Source organism: Rhipicephalus microplus, chromosome 4, assembly GCF_043290135.1.
Source record: "Rhipicephalus microplus isolate Deutch F79 chromosome 4, USDA_Rmic, whole genome shotgun sequence".
In the NCBI taxonomy this organism is placed as follows: Eukaryota; Metazoa; Arthropoda; class Arachnida; order Ixodida; family Ixodidae; genus Rhipicephalus; species Rhipicephalus microplus.
In genome coordinates, this window is record NC_134703.1 from 45,815,684 (window position 1) to 45,840,498 (window position 24,815).

Below are 24,815 nucleotides of genomic sequence, written 5' to 3' on the forward strand. Positions count from 1 at the left end.
GAGGTGAAAGCCTGTTTTTTCCTTCAAATCAAAAAATACCGCTATAAACGAAGCCGCAAGTGCAGTTCGCCGCCCGCAAGCACGAAGACTAGGCAAATCTATGTCATACCCATGATTCCCATGGTCACTGAACAATCGTAGCACCTGAGCCCCCTCTAGTTATTTGAATTAGGTAACTCTATGGCCGGCACACTTCTGACCTTGGCCGATCATGTCTGTTCAGCCGCAAAGTACGTGCCTTCTAGCAGTCTGCCCCAGTTTCGTCAGTCATTGTAAAGCATCCTCCAGCTTTCTCAATCCTGTTTCATTCCTCTCTACTGAGATCATGCTTGCTCGGGGAGAAAGCCCCACCGTGGTTGTCTAGTGGCTAAGGTACTCGGCTGCTGACCCGCAGGCTGCGGGATTAAATCCAGGCTGTGGCGGCTGCCTTTTCGATAGAGGCGAAAATGCTGTAGGCTCGTGTGCTCAGATTTGGGTGCACGTTAAAGAACCCAGGTGGTCAAAATTTTCGGAGTCTTCCACTACGGCGTCTCTCTTAATCATATGGTGGTTTTGGGGCAATAAACCTCGCATATCAATCAATCAATGCTTGGGTAGAAAATTCATTCCCGTGCTTTGCGTGGAGGACGAAATAAAGAAGCCACGCAGTCAGTCTCGGCATATAGAGCATTTTGAAGCCACATTCCTAGCACTTGTCCTCTCTGGCTGTATCAGCCTTACACGCGACATCCGGGATGCAGCGTGTTGACCAAGTATAATAGTTGCGCTGCGCTTACGCAACTTTGCCTGCATTTCATCTTGGTGTGGTAATCACATCATGGGTCCACCTTTTCAACACACCAGTCTATAAGCACTTTGGACCTTTGCCTTAATAGGCAAAGGTCCAACGATAGGACTTCTGGTATATGGCACCAGCGCCAGGTTTACCCAGAGTTCTTGGGCTCGCAGCGCCTTGGGTCAGCCACAAGCAGCGTGCGGTAGCACCAGATCAAGGTGTCCTTGATTTCCTTCTTGGACTGTTCGTCCACATACTTCTGGTAGTATGCAACATGATGGCGCGAACTTTCGTAGAAATTTCCACATCTTCGACAGTGACAGAGAAGCTGTAAGTATTCGCTACAGAAGCACTCTTCGAGTCTTAGATATCTACCCTGTCACCAAACCGCTGCTCAGGAGCCATCATCCATCTAAGTGAGGCGAAGTACAACTATTATTTATTAGATCAAAGCCGACAGTCAGAGTTTGTAAAGACGCGGCGAAGGTGAGCTAGTAAAATACGCTGCACTTCAGTCGGGGATTCATGGGCGCACCGCCCGGGCAACGGAAGGCACCCGGAAAGTGTCGGCTATGCCTCAGAGGCTCGTTGCACGTGAGTTCGGCCACTCCACTCTGGTATCCGGCACACAGCGGAAAGCAGGAGGCAATGAAAAACAATTGCTGCTCGGTGAAGGATGCGAGGCCGTGCAGGCGCCAATTATAGTCACGTCGTCGCAGTGGAGACCGAAACGCGTACCACAGAAAGGACTGAGCGATGGCGCGGTTGAAAGCTGCACGCTTGACAGGATCTCCGTGAAGACCGCGCAGTGTTCCAGCGGTTTCATAGCAGTGACTGCGCTGGTCCAGGAGGGAGTGGAAGCCGCTCTGCTCAGGCAAATGGTCCACGAAGAACTGAAACGTGGCCTCAGCGATCAGCGAGCCAAGACCGCCGTACTTGACGCTGTCCACCACCTGCGAAACAGTTTTGTTAAGACGATTGCCTCAGGTGCCCCATGAAACCACAAAAATTGACCATAGGAGTCAGGCGCGTAGCCAGAATAATTTTGGGAAAGGGGGGGGAGCTCTTTGATTTTTGCAAGGGCGCGCTTTCGCTCTCCATGTCATGGCGAAAAACATTGGGGGGGGGGGGGGGGCACGAGTTTGATGTGCCATCCCTTAGCTACACCCCTGGTCGGCGTCAACACCAGTAATGCAAAAAGTCATCATCACGTGATGATGCCACCGTATGACGTCATATGATGACTTGATCACATGACATTGCCGCTTGGTCAAATGTGTGCCGATCTTGGAGGCAGTGCAAAACCAGGTGACATGCAGTAAGTTTGCATCATCTAAGATCCTGGAGGCATGTAGTACAAGCTACGTTAGGCACCTAAAGTTCTCGAAAAAGTTTTTCTCTTTTTTGTGCGTTGGGGGGGGGGATACTAACACATGGATTGAGGAAAAAAAGAGCTGCTTGCACCTTCGAGTTATCTTGAGCGATTTCATATGGTACCCTGTTAGCTTTTTTTTATCTCAAGAAAGCAAAAGGTTCGTTGAACGCGCAAGGTGCTGCAAAATGTTAGATACTTACATTCGAATCGTACAGTGGCAGCAGGGTCAAGTAGGGTGCGAGTCCAAGCTCTCCCTTGCTGCCAGCCTTGTGGTTCGAGTAACCATTGGCTCCCCCCACGATGCTCGACAGGTACCAAGAGCTGATGGCTCTGCGCACGTCGGAGTTCATCCGACGCAGTCCCCTCTGTAGCTCCAGCCAATTGCGGGCGAATGAGCTGCGAGCCATAGACGGCACGTCGGTGAACAGCCTATCAAGTCGGTCCTTGTTGTCTAGAAACTCGAGCCTCGGAAGAAGCGTGCGCTCTAGCTGCCGCAAGTTAATCGACGTGTCGCGCATGTCCAGCTCCGGAATCACCTGAAGGTTGCTCAGAAGCGCCGAGTACACCACATTCACTATTTCGTGCAACTCAACCCGTATGTCTTGTCTGAAGTTCTCGGCTGCGTACCTCTGGTACATTACCACACCCACAGTTGTCTCTGTCAGTCGCAAGCAGTGAAGGGACGACTGGTACCGCGCTGACTTCTTGCTTCCGTAGCTGAGTACGGCCAGGCCGTAAGACATGAAGCGAGCCAAAGCCTGGACGACGGTCCAGCCATAGTAGAAGTGGAGCCGCTGCTCGCCGATAGCAAGTAATAGGTCATCCAAAGCGTGTAGGTATTGCACATCCCACACTGTTATCTGTTGAGAACATGGCAGGGACGCGAACGATAGGTTTTCCGATTTATTGAGTGGCGCGAACATCATTTGACCGAACAAGTCGGCCCAGCGTTTTGGCGATATAGACGGAGACACGTGATTTAATTTGCCGACATCATTGAATACAGTTTTCACAGCCGCTTTTCGTCCAGTGAGGTAGTGGAAAGCGATGTTTTCAATTTGGAGGAAATACTCCCAACGCGTCGACGTGCTGCCAGAGGTAGCCGCGTTTAGCAAAGAGCCACCCATTGACGCATTCCCATCATACCCTTCAAACACTTGGACAAAAGAGTCGTAGTAAACCTCATACTTGTCGTGGGATTCAAGTTCTTGGCGACGTCGCTTCAGGTGCTCCAGGACGTCCCCCTTCCATATCTGAATAAAGCACGTTCCCCTGTCATATTCGGCCACGAAAAAGGCGAGGGTGTAAACGTTCAAGGTGACGGCCATCTTGAGCATTGATGCCATGATGTTTGGTCTTTTGGAAACTTGTGGCCAGAGGATTCCGGCGTCAGTCATGATCGCTCGAAACTGGTCGAACTGGCTCACCCCCTCGGCGACAACAGCGACGCATGACTGGTAGAAGACGGCTGCCTTTTCGAAGGCGCTCTGAGCCGACTCCGGCGCGACGGCTGTGCGCAGAGAGCGTGCCACGAGGTTCGTGAAGGTGTCCATGTGGTCCCGGAACACCGAGCGTGACGAGTTGGCGTAGCCTTCGCAGACGAAGCGGTAGAAGTTGTGGCACGGGTTGACCGATCCCGACGTGCTTTGCGCCACCATGCGGGCGTACGAGGTGCACGCCGTGGTCTCGCACAGGCCGACGAGCTGGGCGGCGCGTCGGACGCGCCGTGCGATTGGGACAGCGACGGCGGACACGACGCAGACTGCGACTGCGAGTGCGAGAAGAGCGGCTACCGCAGCAGCCCTGCTGTCTCGTTTCAGACGCTCGGGAAGCGAAGGAGGGCTTAGCTTGATGCGGTTTGCAGGCTGGTACAGCCAGTCAACCTTCTACGAAAAACACAGAGAACGTTTTTAGAGAACTTTATGTTACGGCTATTTCAAAGACCCGTCAAATTGTTGTACACCACTGTTCGTGCGTTTGTATATTTACACTTCGTGGCATGACAAAGTTCAGAGAAATTTATGCTTCTAGTAACTGCTGTCTGACACGTGGCTATATGTACACAGTAAACATTCATGAAAGGGAACATGCAAGTGCGTGGCCTGCGTGCTCAAGCGGATGCTTGCCGCGCGTTCAAGCGAGAACGAGAGCAACCACAGTGAGGAGCCTACATGACCACAGTGGTCATGCAGGCTCCCTAAACCGCAAGCCTCCTCCCGCGTCATGCAGAGGCGAGAAAAACAGTCATTTGCGATTTGAAACTGGCGGCAAGATTGCAACAATTTCCTTCTTTCAGGTGATTGTGCAAGAGGCCAGGCCCGCACTATTGCGGGTATTGGGTCTAGCATAATCGTAGATGACGCGAAAAGAGGCTGTGGTTGCCCCGTTCTCGTTTGAACGTGCTGAAAGCAGCTGCGAGAGCGCGCAGGCCAGGTGCTCGCGTGTTCCCTTTCGTAAAAAGTGATAGTGTACGTACATATTTTGAATCACAGCTTATCAATAGGCACATGCTGAGACTACAGCGTAGACAAACCTAATGCCACATGAAATAATAATGATAATCTAAATTGTTCCTAATGGGTCATGAGACTCATGACTCTACAAGCCATTAAACCCCGTATGCGTATACAAATTCACGTGAACTGTTGAAAATGTCTAAAACAGTTCTTTCAACCATAGTTTTCTATAAGTACTCCAGAGGGAACTGTGGCGCTATAGAGTCTATGAGAGTAAAGCCCCTGTACCTTCGGGAAAGTACAGCATTCTCTTGATCTACGCCGCTTCCTCCTCTCTACGCCTCTGATAGGGCGGCTGCGGTCACATGGTAGCGCGCTCCCCATTTCTCTGTATTTTGTTTCCTTCGCCTCTCGGCGCCATGTTGAAGGTTCCAACGTGCCATTTGCTGTGTATTTGCCCGATGTGAAGTGCACGAATTGTGAAGCGCATGTGTGCGTCTCGCTCATTTTGTCGCGATGCCGGGTTGCTGTGCGTTTGGCTGCCATAACCGTGACACCCAAGGGAAAAAGTTTTTTGCCATTCCGCGCGGAAAAGAGAATGCCGGTCGTCGCTAAGTCAGGCTCCACAGAATAGGTCGAGTAAACTTCGAGCCGAGATCGGCGCAGCTTTGTGAGGTAAAGTGCTCGTGCGTTTTTACTCTTGACAGGTGCCTTGCTTTGCCGTGTGACATATGTGGTGTATTACTTATTCAGTGTCACGGAAAAGTTTGTGGAATTTGTCATGCACCAAGACAGTCACTTGCTCGAGCAAGGAATTGTCTTGAACACCAGATGGTCGAAATTTCCGGAGCCCCCCACTATGGCGTGCCTCATAATCATATCGCGGTTTTGGCCCGCATATTATTAACTCTGAAAGAACGAGTGTCATGCACTGCAACACTAGGTTGTGTTTCACACATTCTACCAACCTTTCACTGTGATATGCGGATGGAAGAGCGAATACAGAGCAAGTGTCAGAATGAAAATGCGATAGCAAAAAAAAAAAAAAACTGCGCGCAGAGTTCATCGAAGGCCGTGTATTTACGAGCAGCTCCTCCATCATACTTTGTAATTTCGCGAACCACTTCTGAGCGACAGTCAGAATTTTCTGCAAATTCATGGAATGTTTCATTCATGAACTGTTTCCCTGACTGCCACAACATTGAAGACAAGTTATTGAGGGTATTTTTTCGAACGAGAGTTCACATTTTTTTCCGCAAGAAGAATCAACTGAGTGCTGAAAATATCACTACAAAGTGTGGCAGTCGCAGCCTTGGCAAGCAAGCTGCTACTACTAATGTAAAATAATTCCAGGTAGAACGTGCTTAGGGAGAGGGCACATTCACTTTGTTGATGAACTGTGCTGGTCGTTATATGCGGCCTCAACTTAGCGGAATGAAAGTTTTATCATACTTTTGCTTCATCTGTTTTCACAGCATCACCAAAGTTAATCCTTCTTATATGACAGTGTCTAGCACCTAGTTTTTCTCGTGCATGTGCTTACATCAATATTTTGTGATATGTGGAGGCAATGTGGGAACATACGCATTTGCTTTTCCTTGCAATAACCGTCTGGTGCTTTCGCTGTCTAAAGCACAAATGTTCAGTGCAGGCTACCACTGTTTTATTGTCTGCCATTTCACCAAGTTCTTACTGCAAAAGAATGTCAGCCCACCGCATTTTATAACTCTGTGATATTCATTGTTAGTCCATGTTGCATATTTGATTTTTTGCTCTGTCTTTTTCTTTGTTGTTTCTGTTTCGCGGGGTAATTTTTAAGAATATGAAACTTTTGCGTAATTTTTTGTTTCATTTTTTTGTGTAATAAGCCTAACTGACATATATCACCTGTGCTGCACTTTTGCAAAACATTTCGTATTGCATAAAAGTACGGAAATAAAAAACATGTTTCAGAAAGGTATGCTCGTTAAGTGGAATTTTTATTCGAGCTGCAGCCGCTGAAGATGTCCGTTTGAAATTCGGCACTTCAATAGAACGAGGTGGTTAATGTCGTTGCTTTCAGCATATTGGTTTTAAATCTTTCTTGCCTCTTACTATTGGCAGAAAACATATGGTTTAATAACTTCATTTATTGTCAGTTAACATATAAGCGTTATGCATACGACAATGGGTGCAAGCTGTTCCGCACAGGCCAAACATCCCAGAACGGCGCATGCGCGCCATTGGGCAGGCAGGCAAATGAGTTAATACTGATATATTTTGTTTCACGAGTCCGCGATATGATTATGAGGCGCGCCGTAGTGTAGGGCTCTTTTGACCATCTGGTGTTTTTAAACGTGCACTGACATCGCACAGGGCCTTCAGCATTTCACCTCTATTGAATTGCCGGGACCGAACACGCGACCTTCGGGTCAACAGGCGAGCGCCGCTACATCACCGCAGCGGGCAGGAGAAATAACATATGTGAAACGTCATGAAGTTTTGATGAAACACATTCGTGGGAATCGCAGACATTGCTGCAGTTATATATGATAGAGATAGTTTACACGCACGGGAACTTCCCAAACGGCGTGGCTTGACATCACAGCTGCCACGTAAATATTTCTTACCGATGCAATAAATAGCGCGTCGTGTTTACAGTATTTTATCTCAACCTTTTTAAGTAAACCCAGTTACCCATATCCACGGCAGATATACAGGAAGACGCTATGCTTCGAAAAGGACCGTGAACGGCGTGCAGTTTGCTACAAATTGTACATCGTTTGCAGCTCTCCTGGCGCACTATAAGGGAGTTAGACGGTGCGCACACCCACACCAACTGCGAAAATGAACGCAGAAATAAAAAAATTGCCCGCAGCTTCCCTCGGGGGAACACTGAGGAGGATGCGGACCATATAATTGGTTAACGGGGTGTTAAAGTGCGACTTACTTGGGTCGATGGCTAAATTGGTTAACGTGGTTGTGAAATGGGGTGTTAAATTGCGACTTACTTGGGTCGATGGCTAAATTGGTTAACGTGGTTGTAGGAGGGGGTGTTAAATGAGTGAACACGTACACACGTATGCGAAAGGGCGGCGCTGGTCGAAGGGACGTCGATCATTGTGTTTGTGGATTCGTTGGAATTCATTTCACCGCGACCTTGGACGTCGACGCGCCGTACAAACCAACCGACGAGCGGCAACTGAGCGAGCGAGCGCCGACCTTGAGTATATATACAGCACGACGGCGCATGCACTGTCAGCTGCTGAATGTTCTCGAAGCGCGACGCCACATGCGCGTCCACTGGAGAATAAAGAGAATTGTAGATGTCGAACGCGGTGTGTAGAGGAGGAAGGGTGCACAGATGGTGGAGGAGTGAAGCGCGCGCGGTGTGTAGAGGAGGAAGGGATGCACAGATGGTGGAAGAGTGGGCGACGGCGCGACGGCGCATGCGCGCGCGTCAGCTGTCGAATGTTCGAGAAGCGGTGCGGACGGCGCGGACGGCGCGGACGGCGCACTACAAGGCGCGAGTATAAGATGCTCCGCATCTAAAAGATTAAATTCACGGTTCGACTGCTTCGACCGTGCGAAGCCGTGTGGGGCAGGTTTAGTAGAAGCATTTGTGTAAAACACATTGAGGCTCCAGACTAAGCATTCAACTCAGAAAGCAAGTGCTTTCCCACCCGTCAAATCACACGCTCTGGTAGTACCTAAGGACCTCTTATAAAATCTTTACGCCCTGCTTAGCATATTCAAACTAGTTTCCTTCTGCTTCGCTATTTTCCACCTTGAATACCACTTAGCCAGTGGCGCACACTTACTTCCTACTGTCATATTTAGGCGCGAATCAGCGGAAGCTCATTAATGAACGTTATTACAAAAAATCGCAGCATATCCACGGAGTGAATGATGCAGAGTGGGGCGAAGAATTCGTCCGTCCATTCGTTCTTGCTTCCGTCCGTCCATGCGTCCGCCAGTGTGACCGTCATTGCGTCCATCAGCCCGTCCGTGCGTGCGTCTGTTGGTGCGTCCGTCCCTGCGTTCGTCCATGCAGCCGCCCCTGCGTCCGTTCATGCGTCCATCCATGCATCTGTCTATGTGTCCGTTCGTCCATCTATTCAACACTCCAACTACCACCCTCTTGCATCTTTTCATCATATATTCACCATATAGAAGCACCGCCATCCAGCGGACATTCCAAGGACTAAACGAGAGGTGGCACACGCACACTTTCTTACGGCTTGCGCTTCGGGTCCACTTCCCACCTTTAACCACCTCGAGTTCATGGTATATACTATAGTTCACTGTATTCATGGCCCTGCGGCCGAACGCTCGCTAAACCTTTCGAAAACCAAGGAGGTTACGCCTAGCGAGTATCACGTAGCAAAATTTTAGGGGCGAGGCTCCTTATGGCGTGGCTTGTGCGTCCCTCGTAGTACGTAACCACCAGTGGCACATACCCGAAATAGGTATAACATTTGACCTCCATGGTGGTGCCGTTGAGAGATTTCTTCTGTGCGTTGTTTAACAATAAAAAATAGTGCTCAATGTACATGCCAATGGCTGCTAATGGGGAATGAGAGACAGGAGCATTCGGCTTTTAGTCAACGCGCATGCTGCGATCCCCATTAGCAGCCATTGGCATGTACATTGAGCACTATCGGACAAGAAAGGGTTGCTACATTATACTCGCTGGCTGTAACCTCTTTAGTTTTAGAAAGGTTTAGCGAGCGTTGAGCCGCAGGGCCATGAATACAATGAACTAGTATATACCATGAATGAATTCGAGGTGGTTAAAGGGGGGAAGCAGATACGAAGCGCAAGCCGTAAGAAATTAAAAGCTGAATCCTCCTGTCTCTCATTTCACATTAGCAGCCACTGGCATGTACATTGAGCACTATCTGACAGGAAAAGGTTGCTACGTTATACTCGCTGGGCGTAACCTCCTTGGTTTTAGAAAGGTTTAGCGAGCATTGGGCCGCAGTGCCATGAATACAGTGAACTAGTATATACCATAAACTCAAGGTGGTTGAAGATGGGAAGTAGACCCGAAGCGCAAGCCGTAAGAAAGTGTGCGTGTGCCACCTCTCGTTTAGTCCTTGGAATGTCCACTGAATGGCGGAGCTTCTATATGGGGAATATATGATAAAAAGATGCGAGATGGTGGGACTTGGAGTGTTGAATAGATGGACGAACGGACACATATATAGACAGATGCATGGATGGATGCATGAACGGACGCAGGGACGGGTGCACGAACAGACGCATGGACGGTCACACAGACGGACGCATGGACGGATGAATACTTCGCCCCACTCTCCATTATTCACTCCGTGGATATGCTGCCTTTTTTTTTTTCAGTCAGATAGTGCTCATTGTACATGCCAATGGCTGCTAATGGGAAATGAAAGGCGGAGAATTCGGCTTTTACTATCTTACGGCTTGCGCTTCGTATCTACTTCCCATTTTTAACCACCTCGAGTTTATTCATGGTATATACAAGTTCATTGTATTCATGGCACTGCGGCTCAACGCTCGCTAAACCTTTCTAAAGCTAAGGAGGTTACACCCAGCGAGTATAACGTAGCAACCCTTTCTTGTCAGATAGTGCTCAATGTACATGCCAATGGCTGCTAATGGTGATCGCAGCCTGCAGGTTAACTAAAAGCTAAATGCTCCTGTCTCTCATTCCCCATTAGCAGCCATTGACATGTACATTGAGCACTATTTTTTATTGTTCAACAACGCACAGAAGTCTCTCACCGGCACCACCTTGGAGGTCAAAATGCTATACTTGTTACATACTACGGGGGACGAACGGGTGCCGCTATAAGGAGTTTTGCCCCGAAAAGAATCATTACACACAGCCGTATGCGAGACATGGCACGCGGCCACGCCTGTGGCTTAAGCGGCAGCGCCATTGCGCAACCGGCCTGAAAGCTTCACGCATCCACATGGAGCGTTCGAGGGGGCGCAACCGTCGCTCGCGAAAGGCGCGCAGGAGAGGAGGCGGCGGAGGGGAGAGCAGTTGGCGCTACTTTTACGAAGTAGAGGGACTTTATATGAGAGCTGCAACGCACGGCGCTTCAGCCAGTATAGGAACGATAAATAGTACACACATTTGTTCAATCTTCGTACTTTCGCTGCGTTTAGATTCGCGTAGCTTGGAGCTGCTTTGTCCCGAAACGACAATTAGCAAATGTCCAGCAGTTGCATATCACCACCTTCACAATGCATGAAGTTCAAAACAGTTCGTTCTTTTATTCAAAACAAAACGAAAACGCAGCAGTAAACAAAGCTATACAAGCGTTCGAAGCCCGCAAACACAAAAGACCGGGCAAATTTGTTTATTAACAATCATTTCCATGTCGGCTGAGTGATTGCAGCACCAGACTTCCCTCTAGTTAACTTTAGGAAACTCTATGCTTTTAGCGACCAATAGGTGTTATACTAAATCACCTATCGTTGTTACTTGTGGTAACGTCAGCGGTGTTTCCAGAGCTGAATTATATGAGGACGCAGATTCCGACTCGCGGCACTCTGTAGTTCGTCCGCAACTAATGTGCCGAGTAGTGTGCTGGAAGTGACGGTATGCAGCAGGACTCTTGATGATGCACTGGGTGGTACGACAGCGTGCAACATCTAGTGAATTCGGTAACTCAATATAGTTCATGACAGACGGAGAAAGGTTCAGCACAATAGACTCACCATTGGTGGGCGAAGCCTTTTAGAGGCCTGATCTTGCTTGGCATTGCTTGGCTCCATTTCAAAGTAACCGTTTGCAGGGCCCACCAAAAAAGAACGGCAGGACGGCAAGCAGAGTATTCTTCTTCTGTTTCTTCTTCGTGCCATGTGCTGGTACCAACCCTGCCAGATGGACCGAATCTTTTAAAAAGCAAGTCCACGAAATATGGAAATGGTAGTCTGCCTAATTAAAAAACAAGTATAAACAAGTAATATTTATGCAAATGGTGAGAGAAAATACATGAAGCAGCCGAGTTGAAGTCGATTGAAAAGTATCATCAGAAAGGTACATTTATCGGGAGAACTGGTCGCAAACAATTAACGAGTGCCAGGACGGCTGATTGGCATTAACCAGGCGCTAGCCGTCTCGTGATACATTTTGAATACCTACTTCAATGGTGTAAATTTTATTAATGCGAAGTATTTCTGAAAGCACATCCGCATGATTTTGTCAAGTCTCAAAAGGCACTGTGGGGCCTATAGCTGTATACGTTATTGGATCTCGCCGAGTCTCACAAGTTCTCGCGATGTCTAAGGTTCTCAAAGAACCTTGAAAAACTTTTTTAAACATTTCCCTCTAATCAGTATACGATCCAAAACTGTAGCAGCGCGAAACTTTACTAAGCACAGATACAAAAGGGACAAGCGCGCTTATTGCAATTGAAAAGTTATTGCGAGATGCGCATACATATAGGAGGAAACAGGCCAGAAAACAAAAGAAGAAAAAAAAAACCCACGTGTCAAGCCATCTCCATGCAGCAGGATAGTGAAGTTCTTGAGTTTTTCTTTTCATTAGGTGAAATGAACGGCGCACTTATTTATTCTATGTGATTACGTTTGATTTCGGTTAATCGTTTCTTAGATAATCGTTTCTTAGGTTTATTCCGAGCAACCTCTAAAATACCTGCGTAGGTCTTCAGGGCCAGTATTCACCGAAACAACTTACGATGAAGGCTTTCGTAAGAAAACATTTCGGACAATCGTGATATGGGACGTATTAGAGAAGCCGAATGACCGATAGAAAAACGCACTCACAAAAAAGGAGTTTTGTGAATGAGACCCCTGGTTGGGCACTCAGTTATTCATCTGCACAACTTGGCAGTAAAACGGCGAACTATACCTAATTATTCTCAGCATATTTTAACATTCTCTTTATACAACAAACCTGCCTAAACACCATTTCTGGGTGCTTCTGGTTCGGTGCACCTGCTTGGTATTGGTGTCTCCAGCATTGCTTCCTTTTGCTCTATCCCCATCGTAAATTGTTCGCATATTATTATAAGGCTTCAGCACTGGTCACGCCGAAGCTTGTCATATATATGCAACTTTCTTCTTTTACGTTTGAAGCACTCTAGGGGCCGGTATGTCGAATGCTGTCGTCTTCTCTTGGTGTAACTCAGGTAAAAGCACATACAAAATAGCAATCTCTTGCATATTGAGCACGCACTCGCACCAAAGACAAGTCTGTTACCTCTTGTTCTTCGAGCGCGTTGATGATTAAACTTAGTGCGGACCCCCCCCCCCCCCCGCCCTTCCTTTTTTCCCCTTTTGGCCGTATAAGTCGCACTGTATGTATACCTGCAATAAAGCTGTACCAACTCATCGAATTTCCCATCGCCGCAAATTGGCCTTCTCCTGCGGCCACCTCAGACCGCCATTCCACGACCCGACAAACGTCTGCGCGCACTCGGGATTAAATATGACGCGATTGTACTGTAGTGACGTAACAACTTTTTACAGCGAAAGCTGTTATGAGACCACCACTCGGGTCACGCACAATTGTCCGCCGCCGCCCGTGTCCGTAATCACATCGCTCGAAACAAAAACAACAACAAAAAACATTCACCAATGGCACAGTCGGCCTCGAACCTGTGCCCGTTAAGTGCCAGCCCAGTATTCTACCGCTGAGTTACGTCGGTGCTTGTAACTTGCCTTAGTTAAGCTTGATTTAACACCAATGACACAGTGGAGTTCGAACCCGTGTCCGCTGGGTGCCAGCCCAGTATTCGACCACTGAGCTACACCGGAGCTCGTGACTTACTGTCAAACTTGCCTTAGGCAAGCTTGATGTCGGGAAAGCAATCACGTTAATACGACTTATAAAACGTTTTAAAACAGCAAAATAACAACCAGTCATCGCGCAATGCGAATAGCATAACGAGTGGGCCGTCCAATACTTTAACCAATCACAAAGGCTTGTTCTTGTTCCCCTTTTAACTGTGGCACATACCCACTTCAGCCATAATTCCTCATCATCGTCAGCCACTGCGAGAACAATTAACACAAACTTCCTTGCAAGTGTTTAGCGGAGAGCACGCTTTTCAGAAGAGTGACGAAATATAGCATAGCGAATGCTGCCATACTACCCAAATAAGTTTAATAATAATGACCTGGTGGGTATCAAGCAAGTGTGCTTGCAGTATATACCCAATGTGTACCAGGCGGGCCACCGCTTAATAAATCGGGATGATCCCACCTCACCTGGCCACCTTGAGAGAGGGCGCGCGCGCGGCGCGGCAGCCATCAATAAACAGTCCCTTGCTAGCTAGCGTCTCGTGTGGTTGTGTCTTTGCTGAGCGCGTAAAGCAGAACATGGTGTCAGAAGTGTAACAGTCGAACCCTGCGCTGAAGATGGACTGCCTACCACCACCCGAGCCACTTGTACTGACAAATACTCCGGCCGACAACTGGAAAAAGTTCCGCCAACGAATCGAACTCTACTTCAAAGCTACTGAGACCAACAAGAAACGGACGCCAGCACAGAAGGCTGCCATCTTTCTACACGTCGCGGGCCCAGAGGCAATTGAAGTGTTTAACACCCTACCTCTATCAGCAGAACAACGAGAGGACTATGACTCGATCGTCAAAGCCTTCGAAGACTACTGCACGCCTCGGTGCAACGAGACATTCGAGAGGTACGTTCTGCGCAGTCGGCAACAACAGGATGGTGAACCTTTCGAACAGTTTTTGCGCGATATTCAGTTGAAAGCACAGACTTGTAATTTTGGCGAACTTAGGGACTCGATGGTGAGGGACCAGATAGTGTGCGGTATCGTCGACAAGAAGCTACGTGCACGCCTGCTTCAGGAGAAGGACTTAACCCTAGAATCAGCTGTAGAAATCTGCAAAGCCGCGGAACTGGCAGCAACGCAGAACCGGGCTCTTGAAAGCGAAGCGAAAGTGCAGAGAGTCGAAAAAATTGCAAACGCTGCCGGACAGTCTCGTACGAGCGGACAACGTCGACGCTGTGGCTACTGTGGCAAGATTCACGGACCAAGACGCTGCCCAGCGTTTGGAAAAACGTGCACGCTGTGCAACAAAAGAAACCATTTTGCAGCTTGCTGCAGGAGTAGACGCGGCGTTCATGAGTTAGGCGTCGCTGCAACAGAAGATGCACTGGAGGAGTCCTCGGACGCTACCGATGAAGACATTCAAGTTCTCACGGTACAAATCAGAAACGTGTCCAAAAATCAGGATTGGACGGTGGCAGGGGACCTTGCCGGGCACCCGACAGAACTGAAAGTGGATACAGGAGCGCAAGCGAACATATTGCCGTACTCGTACTTTCGCAGGATGCGTTTGCCGACCATGGTGCGGCCATCGACCACAGTACTTACTAACTACGAAGGAAGCAAAATACATCATTTGGGCGTTATCAGTCTGCCACTACGTCTAGGAGAGCAGCAAGAGAATATCAGTTTTTTTGTGGTCAAGAGAGGCAAGCAAGTCCTACTCGGATTGAATGCAGCAGAACGTTTCGGGCTGATTTCCCGCGTTCACGATGTATCTTCAAGAAGTGACGTTAGCACCGACTGGGTCACCGAGTTCCCGGAGTTATTCCACGGTCTGGGCTGCATCCGTAGACCATATTCGCTGGCAATGAAGGATGATGCGCGCCCCACGATCATGCCGCCGAGGAAAGTGCCACACGCACTGCGAGCGCCACTTAAGCAGGAGTTGGCCCGGATGGTCTCGCAGGGCATCATATGCAAAATGGAAGAGCCGTCAGACTGGGTGAGTCCACTTGTTCTTATTATGAAGAAGAATGGCCGCATGCGAATATGCCTAGACCCGCGGTACATTAATCGAAGCCTTAAACGCGAGCATTATCAGCTACCCTCACGTGAAGAAATAGAAGCAGAGCTGGCAGGAGCGGTGATGTTCACCAAGCTTGATGCCAATAGCGGGTTTCACCAGATCCCCTTAGACGAAGACACTTCAAAGATCTGCACCTTTAGCACGCCGTTCGGAAGATACCGATTTTTGCGCCTGCCATTTGGTATCGCGTCCGCCCCCGAAGTATTTCAGAAGGCAATGACGGAAGTGTTTGAAAACCTGCCGGGCACACGCGTATATGTCGATGATATTTTAATTTGGGGTGCATCAAAAGAGCAGCATGATCAACGCCTGCGTGCAGCACTGATGGCAGCGAGAAAGGCTGGCCTGACACTGAACAAAGAAAAGTGTCTGTTCGCGAAGGCCGAAGTTAAATTCCTGGGAGATTGTATCAGCAAAGAAGGAATAAAACCCGATGCTAGTCTCATTGAATGCGTTGCCAACATGCAAAAGCCGTCGAGTAAACAGGAAGTTCAAAGGTTTTTAGGTATTATGAATTACTTTGGCAAATTCATACCTAATCTCTCAAAAAGAACTGACGCCCTTAGGTCATTGATAAAGAATGATGTTGAATTCATATGGGAAGTTCACCATGACAAAGAATGGAAAGATCTTATTAAGGCTTTGACATCGGCTCCAGTGATCGCAGTTTTTGACCCATTGAAGCAAACGAAACTCTCAGCTGATGCATCAAGCTTTGCAGTAGGTGCTGCTCTTCTTCAACTCCATGACCAAGATTGGCGCCCAGTGGGTTATGCTTCAAGGGTGCTCTCAAAGGCTGAAACAAAATATGCCCAAATTGAAAAGGAAGCGCTGGCCGTGACGTTTGCTTGTGAGCGTTTCCGGGAGTTCGTACTGGGGTTATCAGTGACAGTCGAAACAGACCACCGACCTTTGCTTGCTATTTCACAAAAGAACCTGAGTGAAATGCCGCCACGATTGCAGCGCTATTTCTTGAGGCTAATGCCTTTTGATATCAAATTGCAATATGTTCCTGGGAAGCATCTGCTAGTGGCGGACACACTGTCCCGAATTCCAGGAACCCAACCGAGTGACGGAGAAAGCGAACAAGACGTATGCATCCATGCGACTCGCGTGCTAGCCAGCATCGTAAGTGAGAACACGAAGACTGAACTGACCTCTGCAATCCTGGCGGACCCATACCTCAAGCAAGTGGTGGAGGCACTCCAGGAAGGACGACCAGTCTCAGGCGAACTAGCTCCATGTTTGTCAGAACTGTCATATGTTGATGGAGTGCTTTTGCGGGGCAGCAGGGTGGTAATCCCAAAGAGTCTGAGGCGATCCATGCTGCAACGTCTTCATGAAGGCCATTTGGGAATGAGCAAGTGCAAAGCCAGAGCACGCCTTCTGATGTACTGGCCTGGGATGAATGCTGACATCAAGTCACTCATTAGCAAGTGTGCCACATGTCAGCACTTTGCCTACCGGCAACCTTCAGAGCCACTGTTATCGAGGGAAATCCCAACGCGGCCGTGGCAGCGAATTGGTGTCGACCTATTTGACCATGGGGGCAAGCGTTACCTGGTTGCGTACTGTGCCTACTCCAACTACCCAGAAGTGGAACAGTTGCCTCAGTCAACAAGTCAGGTCGTAGTGGACACACTAGGGACCATGTTTGCTCGCCACGGTATACCCATTGAAGTCTGTACCGATGGAGGACCACAGTTCACATCGCGAGAGTTTAGACAGTTTGCAGTAAAATACGATTTTACTCATACCATATCCAGTCCACACTTCCCCAGGGCCAATGGTCTAGCTGAGAAAGGGGTACAGGTCGTAAAGCGCCTCTTGAAGAAAAGTGAGTACGCTGGCGAGGAGTTTTGGGTTGCACTGCTCAATTATCGAATCTCGCCCCTGATAGACGGACGCACACCAAGTCAGCTCCTTATGGGACGGATGCTTCGGGGACGACTTCCAGACTTCTCATCGGCTTCGACATCGTCAGTGCGGAAACATCCACAGGATCACGGCAAAGGCATACCTCTCACACCTCTCTCCGAAGGGGACGTCGTCAGAATAAGAAACGACAAGGGGTGGTTTCCGAAAGCCCGAGTAGAGAAACTTGCTGGCCCTAGATCTTACATAGTCTGTACAGATGAAGGCCGGCGTTATCGAAGGAATCGTCAGCATCTAAAAAGGACGCCCGAACACTTAGACCCACTGGATGACAAGGATGTCGCACCGATAATCCCGTCGCCTATACAGCATAGACAACATTCAACATCAGATACAGCGCCCGATTTGACAACAGCATCCGCATCACGAAAGGAACGACATCCGTCACAACAGGCGCCTGCATCGGATGCTCTACTGAACCAGTCGGCTGCACGTGCACCACCCATTGCAAGTCAACCATCAAGGGACCCCGACGTGGTCCCGTCCCAGCATAAGGTCACTTGCCAGGCACAAGAAGCAGCCGACTCGAGTCTCAGAAGATCAACTAGGCCACGTAGAGCACCGACGCGCTTTGCCGACTACATCACCTAAAGAAAAAGGAGGATGTACCAGGCGGGCCACCGCTTAATAAATCGGGATGATCCCACCTCACCTGGCCACCTTGAGAGAGGGCGCGCGCGCGGCGCGGCAGCCATCAATAAACAGTCCCTTGCTAGCTAGCGTCTCGTGTGGTTGTGTCTTTGCTGAGCGCGTAAAGCAGAACAGTGTTTTGAAAAGGCTCCGATAGGCCGCTCTTCTAGCTTTCGTTGGGACTGCAGTGCTGTGTTTTCCGCGCAGGCCGAAGTTTTTTTCTTACGTCTTAGACACAGTTGAAACTTTCGCGACGGATCGATCGGCCTCAACCATTGTACACGCGTAGTGGTGACAGGAGCCTCAGCGTTTATAGTCTTACTACTTAATATGCCTGGTACAGTGACAGCTCCCACATTTCGGCCGCTCTTCTATAGCAACACAAGCCTCGAGTGACAATCTACTTTCCAAGCACTTCTGATAGATCATCTTGTATTCCGAATATCCACGAAAGGTTTTTCTAAAAAAGAAAGAAATCTATTGTTCTTGTTATATTGGGTACATCGAGGCCCGTGTATACTGTGTTATGTCGGAGCGCGTCAAAGAACACCAGTTTCCCTTCACTACGGCGTCTCAATTATATCGGGGTTTTGGGATCTCAAAAAGGCCAAGAATTATTAGTAGGGCGCTTATACATTTATGAGCTTGTTTGTTAATCTGGAGTTTTCTGTCCGTGCCATATAGCATCCTTACTGACGGAAGTGTTACCTTTCAATCTGGAGGGTGTGAATTAAGATGACATAGAATGAACATACCATCGATGGTCAGCCTTCAGGACGGTCAAGTTCAAGAACTTTCAAATGTATAATTTTTTCCCGATAGGTTTTTCGGGAACAACAAAGTACTTAGTTTCATAGCAATAAGTAAAAAAATAATATCAAGTCTGCACAAAACATAAGTGCATACAAATGACCACGCGCATTTTCATGCGATAGCCAATAGAAACTATTCATCCAACATGTATTTTCTGTCCCGAGTAGTTAACGTCGAAAAATGATACAAAATTCGGTTGAACGATGCTATTGCAGAGAGTCGACGTAACAACAAAAACAAGTAATAAAGCGTCAATAGAAAACGACGGTTTCAAGAACGGCCTCAGTACGAGCAACTCGTAGATCAGAAAAAAGAACAGATACTTCGCAGCCCGAGTTGGTGGTGGAAACACATCGTCCGCGAATATACAGGAAAATACGAAGCAACGTCCGCGCAGCGTGGTGCGAGCGGACGTCAGTAGAAAGCGCTGCACTTGAGCCGCGGATTCATGGGCGCTCCTCCGGCACACTGGAAGGCGCCCGGGAAGTGTCGGCTGTGCCTGAGCGGCTCGTTGCACTGAACCTCGGCCACTGCCCTCTGGTATCCGGTGCACAGCGGGAAGCAAGTGGCCAAGAAGAAGAGCTGCTCCTCGGAGAAGGAATCGAGGCCGCGCAGCCGCCAGCGCGGGTCGTGGCGCCGCAGCGGAGACCGGAACGCCTGCCACAGGATGGACAGGGCAACTGCGCGTTCGAATGCCGCGTGCTTGGTGGGGTTCGTCTTGAGTCCGCGCAACCGACCGGTCTCGTAGCAGTTGGTGCGCTGCGCGAGCAGTGCGAGGAAGCGGCTGTGCTCGGGCAGGTGTTCTTGAAAGAACTGGAAAGTGGCCTCTGCGATCATGGAGCCCAGGCCGCCGTACTTGATGCTGTCTACCACCTGGCAAGAATGTTCCCCGACACATTAGCTGAAGCGCCGACGGTTCTGCTACATGCAGTCGTACACTTACACTGCATGCAGGCACATGTGAGATATCGACAAACCACAGGTTTGCAGCATGAAATCGCAAGGCGTTGGTCCAGGGTTAGATCAACGTAAAAGGACAATTCTTTGGGTGACAAGAAAGATATCCGGATGAATTTTCTTCTGGCTTCGTGCTACAAGCTGAACTTTCTTCTGGCTTCGTGCTACAAGCGGGTGGTCGTCAGTTTGTTGTTGCTAACCCTTCCACTACCTTGCGGGTCTTTGCAGAACCGATTTGCAGCGCCGCTAGCATACGCACCAACACAGGACCATGTACTGTGTGCACTCTCATGTGTTTTCCACGTCGGTAACTGCCTGCACTGTATGATTGCATAAAGTTTGCGAAACGTTTATCTGTATTTATCTTCGGAATATTGCTCACAAAACAGGTGTTGGGTCTTACCTGCGCGGTGCTTTTAAGGTTAAGTTATATCGACTCCTATAAACGTAAATTACATCCTTTTGTTTTTCAGTTGTCAAATCTATTATCTTGGACCTTAAGGCATATATCCGTTGTAACTTTTAGTGTGTTATTTAGGAAACTGTGCATGTTGATATACTTACATGCTACTTATATAAAAGAAACAAAAATACCAAAACCATCGTATTTGTATGTCATATTTGATAAAATCATATGAAACCTAAAGCAGTTGTGCATACTTTTATGTTCTATTTTAGCCTAGGTCCACAAGATGCACTTCTAAATTGCAGAGGTGCGTTCAGCAATTACTTTCCACTGATCTAAAAAATTCGCGCTGTTGCTTTCTTTCACCAAGTGTAGTGTTGATTCTGTACTGTTCAGCTGCACTGTACGTTCAATGCAGACGTACGCTCAAAAGTTATTTTCCACTGATCCAAAAGATCCCTGCTGTTTCTTTCTCTTTCACCAACTACTGTTTAACGTTTCGTTGTAGCGGCTCACCTGAGGGTCGTACAATGGTAGGAGCGACACATAGGGTGCTAGGCCAAGCTCCCTTCTGTCGCTTGTTCGATGAATCGAGTACCCACTGGCAGCTGCGACGGCAGATAGGTAGAACGATCGGATGGCCTTTCGTACTGCAGGGCTCATGCGCCGTAATGCCTGTTGGAGGTGCAGCCAGTTCTGAGCGAACGAGTCTTTCGCCATGGGTGGGACATCGGCGAACAGCATATCGAGCCTTCTATGGTCGTCGATTAGCTCGAACTTGGGAAGGAGCATGCTCTCGAGCTGTCGCAGATCTATCGACGTTTCGCGCACGTCCAGATCAGGGTTGGCCTGCAGCATGCGCAGAAGCGCAGCGTACACCACGTTCACCATCTCGTGCATCTCCAATCGTGTGTCTGCGTTGAAATCAGTGGCCGCGTAGCGCTGGTACACCACCAGTCCCATGGTGCTCTCGGTGAGGCGCAGGCAGTAAAGAGGCGAATCATCGCGCGCTCCTTTCACGCTTCCGTGGCTCATGACAGCGAGGCCGTAGGACATGAATCGAGCCAGTACTTGAACGACGGTCCATCCGTAGTAGAAATGAAGCCGGTGCCATCCCACTGCGAGCAGTACATCGTCTAGGGAGCGTAGATACTGCAAGTCCCAAACCGTGATCTCTTGCGAACATGGCAGGGTCAACGACGACGCATTGTCGGCACGTTCTGAGGGCATGCCCATCATTTGTCTGAAAACGTCTGCCCAGCGCCAGGCCGTGATTGATGGGGATACGCGATGCAGCCTCGCGATGTTGTCAAAGACAGCCTTCGCGGACTCTTTGCGGCCAGTCAGGTAGTGGAAGACGACGTTCTCGGTCTGCAGGAATTGCTCGAAGCTCAGTGACGTGTTTCTGGGTGCAGCCGAGGTGTCTCCACCCTCGCCTTCCTTGGGAATAGGGTCCTCATCGTCGCCACCGAAAACCCTGGAGAAAGATTCGTAGTACATATCATACTTGCCGACGGTCTCGAGTTCATGGCGACGTCGCTTCAGGTATTCCAGGACGTCTCCCTTCCAGATCTCGATGTGGCACTTCCCGTCAACCATATCGGCAGCGAAGAACACGATGGTGAAAATGTTCAAGGAAATGGCCATCTTGAGCATAGAGGCCATGAGTTCGGGTGGCTGTGCGATCCGGGGCCATTGGATACCGGCGTCTTCCATGATGACTCTGAACTGCTCGAACTGGTTTGTCCCTTCAGCGACGACAGCGACGCATGATTGGTAGAAGAGAGCGGCCTTTTCGAAGGCGCTCTGCGCCGACTTTGGTGCCACGGCTGTGCGCAGAGAGCGTGCCACGAGGTTCGTGAAGGTGTCCATGTGGTCCCGAAACACCGAGCGCGACGAGTTGGCGTAGCCTTCGCAGACGAAGCGGTAGAAGTTGTGGCACGGGTTGACCGATCCCGACGTGCTTTGCGCCACCATGCGAGCGTACGAGGTGCACGCCGTGGTCTCGCACAGGCCGACGAGCTGGGCGGCGCGTCGGAGGCGCCGTGCGATTGGGACAGCGACGACGGACACGACGCAGACTGCGACTGCGACTAGCAGCAGCGCGGCCACCACAGTCGCCTTCGTTCCCAGTTTAGGTCGCTCGGCAGGCGGTGGCGGACTCGAGATGATATGCCGCTGAGACTGGTACAGTGTACCAATCTTCTGCATCCGAAAAAAATTATTATTGACTTTGGGAAGACCGTGTCCCGTAAGGAACGTAGCTGATAATAGCAAACGTAGCTTATACAACTGAGCTGCGTTACAATAACACCCATCGTAAGCTATACTACTATCAACTGCCTTTACGAGTAACTGCTCTAAACACTGAATAAAATTTATTGTTTTGTCAAGTCGGCAGTAGCCCATCCCACTCGCGGCACAGTTTCAACTTCGCTAATCTTTCTTTGTACAAGTAATTTGTTAGATGTGTTCGTTGGCGTTATGAAATGCGTTTCTGTCGACTACGGTGCCATTAGCTGGCACGCTATCGGTGGCCGCCTCAGAGAGAAAGAATATGGAATGAACAGTGAGGAACCTGACGCTGTTCAAAATTCTGGCGACGAAGGTTCATCGCAGTCTATGTTCTACCGGCTAGACCCTCATCTGTGCGTTCATTTGCCTGTCATCCTGCAATGAGAGTCGGGGCTACAACTGCCACCTCCATTGTTAATGATGCATTAAGTAAAATACACGAAATAATAATTGGAGAGGCTATACTGCGTATTCACAATCACGCAACTATTGCGTTTCCCTTGTCCTATATTTTTTACCAGCAAACTTGAATTCTGCTACGAATTTAGTTAGCAAATTCTAAAACGCAATAACGTCACCCGGTCGCAATCAAGAATTTTTTTAAACCAACTTAAATCGCAACATTATTCCACCTCTTTTTGCAATATTGACTAGTTAGTTCAGAGAGTGGTACAAGGCCGGTCACCGAGATATCAGCTATGTAGCCAAGAAAAATATGCTTGCCAGTGGTAGCGGGCGCATAGTAGAGCTGCTCCGAAGAGATGTAAGCACCAGTTCGGGTGAACTGCGTTGAGTCTGCATCGGTAGCGGGCGCACAGTAGAGCTGCTCCGAAGAGGTGTTGACACCAGTTCGGGCGAACTGCGTTCAGTCTCCATCGAAAAAGACACGCAGAAGCGGCCGCGGACAGGAGCAGAGGCTCGTTCGTGTTCTTCTTGCTCTTCTTCTTTCTTCTTGCTCACGCATATTCTCACAGTTTTTGTCTTCTACGAATAGTGAGATGATTGAAAAGGTTGAAAAGAAGATAAAGGTGACGACAAAACACAAAGCACAATCCCACAATAATATTAATAATAATAAACTTGACTTACCAGTACAATATTTCATTTGTCTACAGGTGATCTTTTCAGCTTTTCCCCCCGAAAAGTTCCACTTCCGCACAATTCATGACCCACCACTCGTGGTGGATTGAGCCTTACCGCTAGCACTCAATCAACTAACCAAACGTGGATCGACGAAAGCTATAAAAAAACTGGAGAAGGCGAGTGAGAAGTACTGAAATTAATAATGGGAATAACAAAGCTAGCAGATGATATTCAATAAAGCTACAAGCTAATATTGCTAAAATACTGAGGGGACGAATGGAAGAAGAGGAGAACGAGGTTGGCACGAGGGTGATCTGCCAGATCCCTGGATTCTCGCATTCATCATCTCTTGTAAATAAAGGCATCTCACCGTAACAATATACTTATTATAATACTGACTTACTTTAAATTGCTTAATAACTTCAAATTAAACGAAACGGGCTGAATAACCACTATAATAAAGATGGAAATAATTCAGAACTTGAGAGAGAAATGGTACAGAAAAGAATTGAGAATGTAAAACTAACTTCACTTTTTCTTCTTTTTATTGGGAAATAATCTCACAAATGATTTCAAAATTATTCATTACTCACCATTTTGAAATTTTGAACAGATTTTTTTAGGTAGCAAGGCACCGCTCGTTTCGTGGCTGATCCCCCACTATGGGTTGCGCCAAGATAAAAGGGTAATGAATCAAACAATCAACGTCACTATGACTGAAAGAGAACTAAAGAAATAAATGGCAAGCGAAAAAAAAAATCAAAAGCGTGGACGTCAACGTAATTCACCAATACATATATTTTTTTTTCTTTTGGGAATCAAACTATAGAGTTCGCGTAAGGAACCTTGTTGGCACCCGAAAGTGTAAAGTTGATTGAAGTCAAGTCAATATCAATTTGCTTGTGTGGACTACCACACTATATATAATGATGGATGGATGTCTTTTTCTTTCGTACTGCGCAATCGAGGAATGAGTATCGTTGATTACGTCTAAACTTAGAGGGCAAGTGTACCAGGCGGGCCACCGCTTAATAAATCGGGATGATCCCACCTCACCTGGCCACCTTGAGAGAGGGCGCGCGCGCGGCGCGGCAGCCATCAATAAACAGTCCCTTGCTAGCTAGCGTCTCGTGTGGTTGTGTCATTGCTGAGCGCGTAAAGCAGAACATGGTGTCAGAAGTGTAACAGTCGAACCCTGCGCTGAAGATGGACTGCGCGGCGAAGAGAGCTGGGACCAGCATCATGCGACAATGGAGGTCTACGATGCGC

The 24,815-nt window shown here is 48.6% G+C and overlaps 2 protein-coding genes across 2 annotated transcripts; both read right to left on the reverse strand.

The window, feature by feature from the left end:
- Window positions 1–1,210: 1,210 nt before the first annotated feature.
- LOC119172636 (endothelin-converting enzyme 1) lies at window positions 1,211–6,973 on the reverse strand. Its single transcript, XM_075893048.1, has 3 exons — window positions 6,953–6,973; window positions 2,351–4,036; window positions 1,211–1,728 (listed from the first exon to the last, which is right to left on the reverse strand). The coding sequence occupies exons 1-3, from the start codon at window positions 6,971–6,973 to the stop codon at window positions 1,267–1,269; spliced, it is 2,169 nt and encodes a 722-aa protein (XP_075749163.1). The 3' UTR covers window positions 1,211–1,266.
- A 12,246-nt stretch (window positions 6,974–19,219) lies between these two features.
- On the reverse strand, window positions 19,220–22,379 carry LOC119172637 (endothelin-converting enzyme 1). The gene is made up of 2 exons (XM_037423791.2): window positions 20,685–22,379; window positions 19,220–19,678 (listed from the first exon to the last, which is right to left on the reverse strand). Exons 1-2 carry the CDS (start codon window positions 22,377–22,379, stop codon window positions 19,220–19,222), a joined length of 2,154 nt encoding a protein of 717 aa, XP_037279688.2.
- Between the last annotated feature and the right edge of the window lie 2,436 nt (window positions 22,380–24,815).

Coding starts and splice junctions, on each gene's coding strand:
- LOC119172637 (XM_037423791.2), bottom strand. CDS start 22,379: ATGCAGAAGATTGGTACACTGTACCAGTCTCAGCGGCATATCATCTCG. Junction 19,679..20,684: donor TACCATTGTACGACCCTCAG/GTGAGCCGCTAC, acceptor CATTCTTGCCAG/GTGGTAGACAGCATCAAGTA.
- LOC119172636 (XM_075893048.1), bottom strand. CDS start 6,973: ATGCTGAAGGCCCTGTGCGAT. Junction 4,037..6,952: donor TGCTGAAGGCCCTGTGCGAT/GTCAGTGCACGT, acceptor TGTTTTTCGTAG/AAGGTTGACTGGCTGTACCA. Junction 1,729..2,350: donor TGCCACTGTACGATTCGAAT/GTAAGTATCTAA, acceptor ACTGTTTCGCAG/GTGGTGGACAGCGTCAAGTA.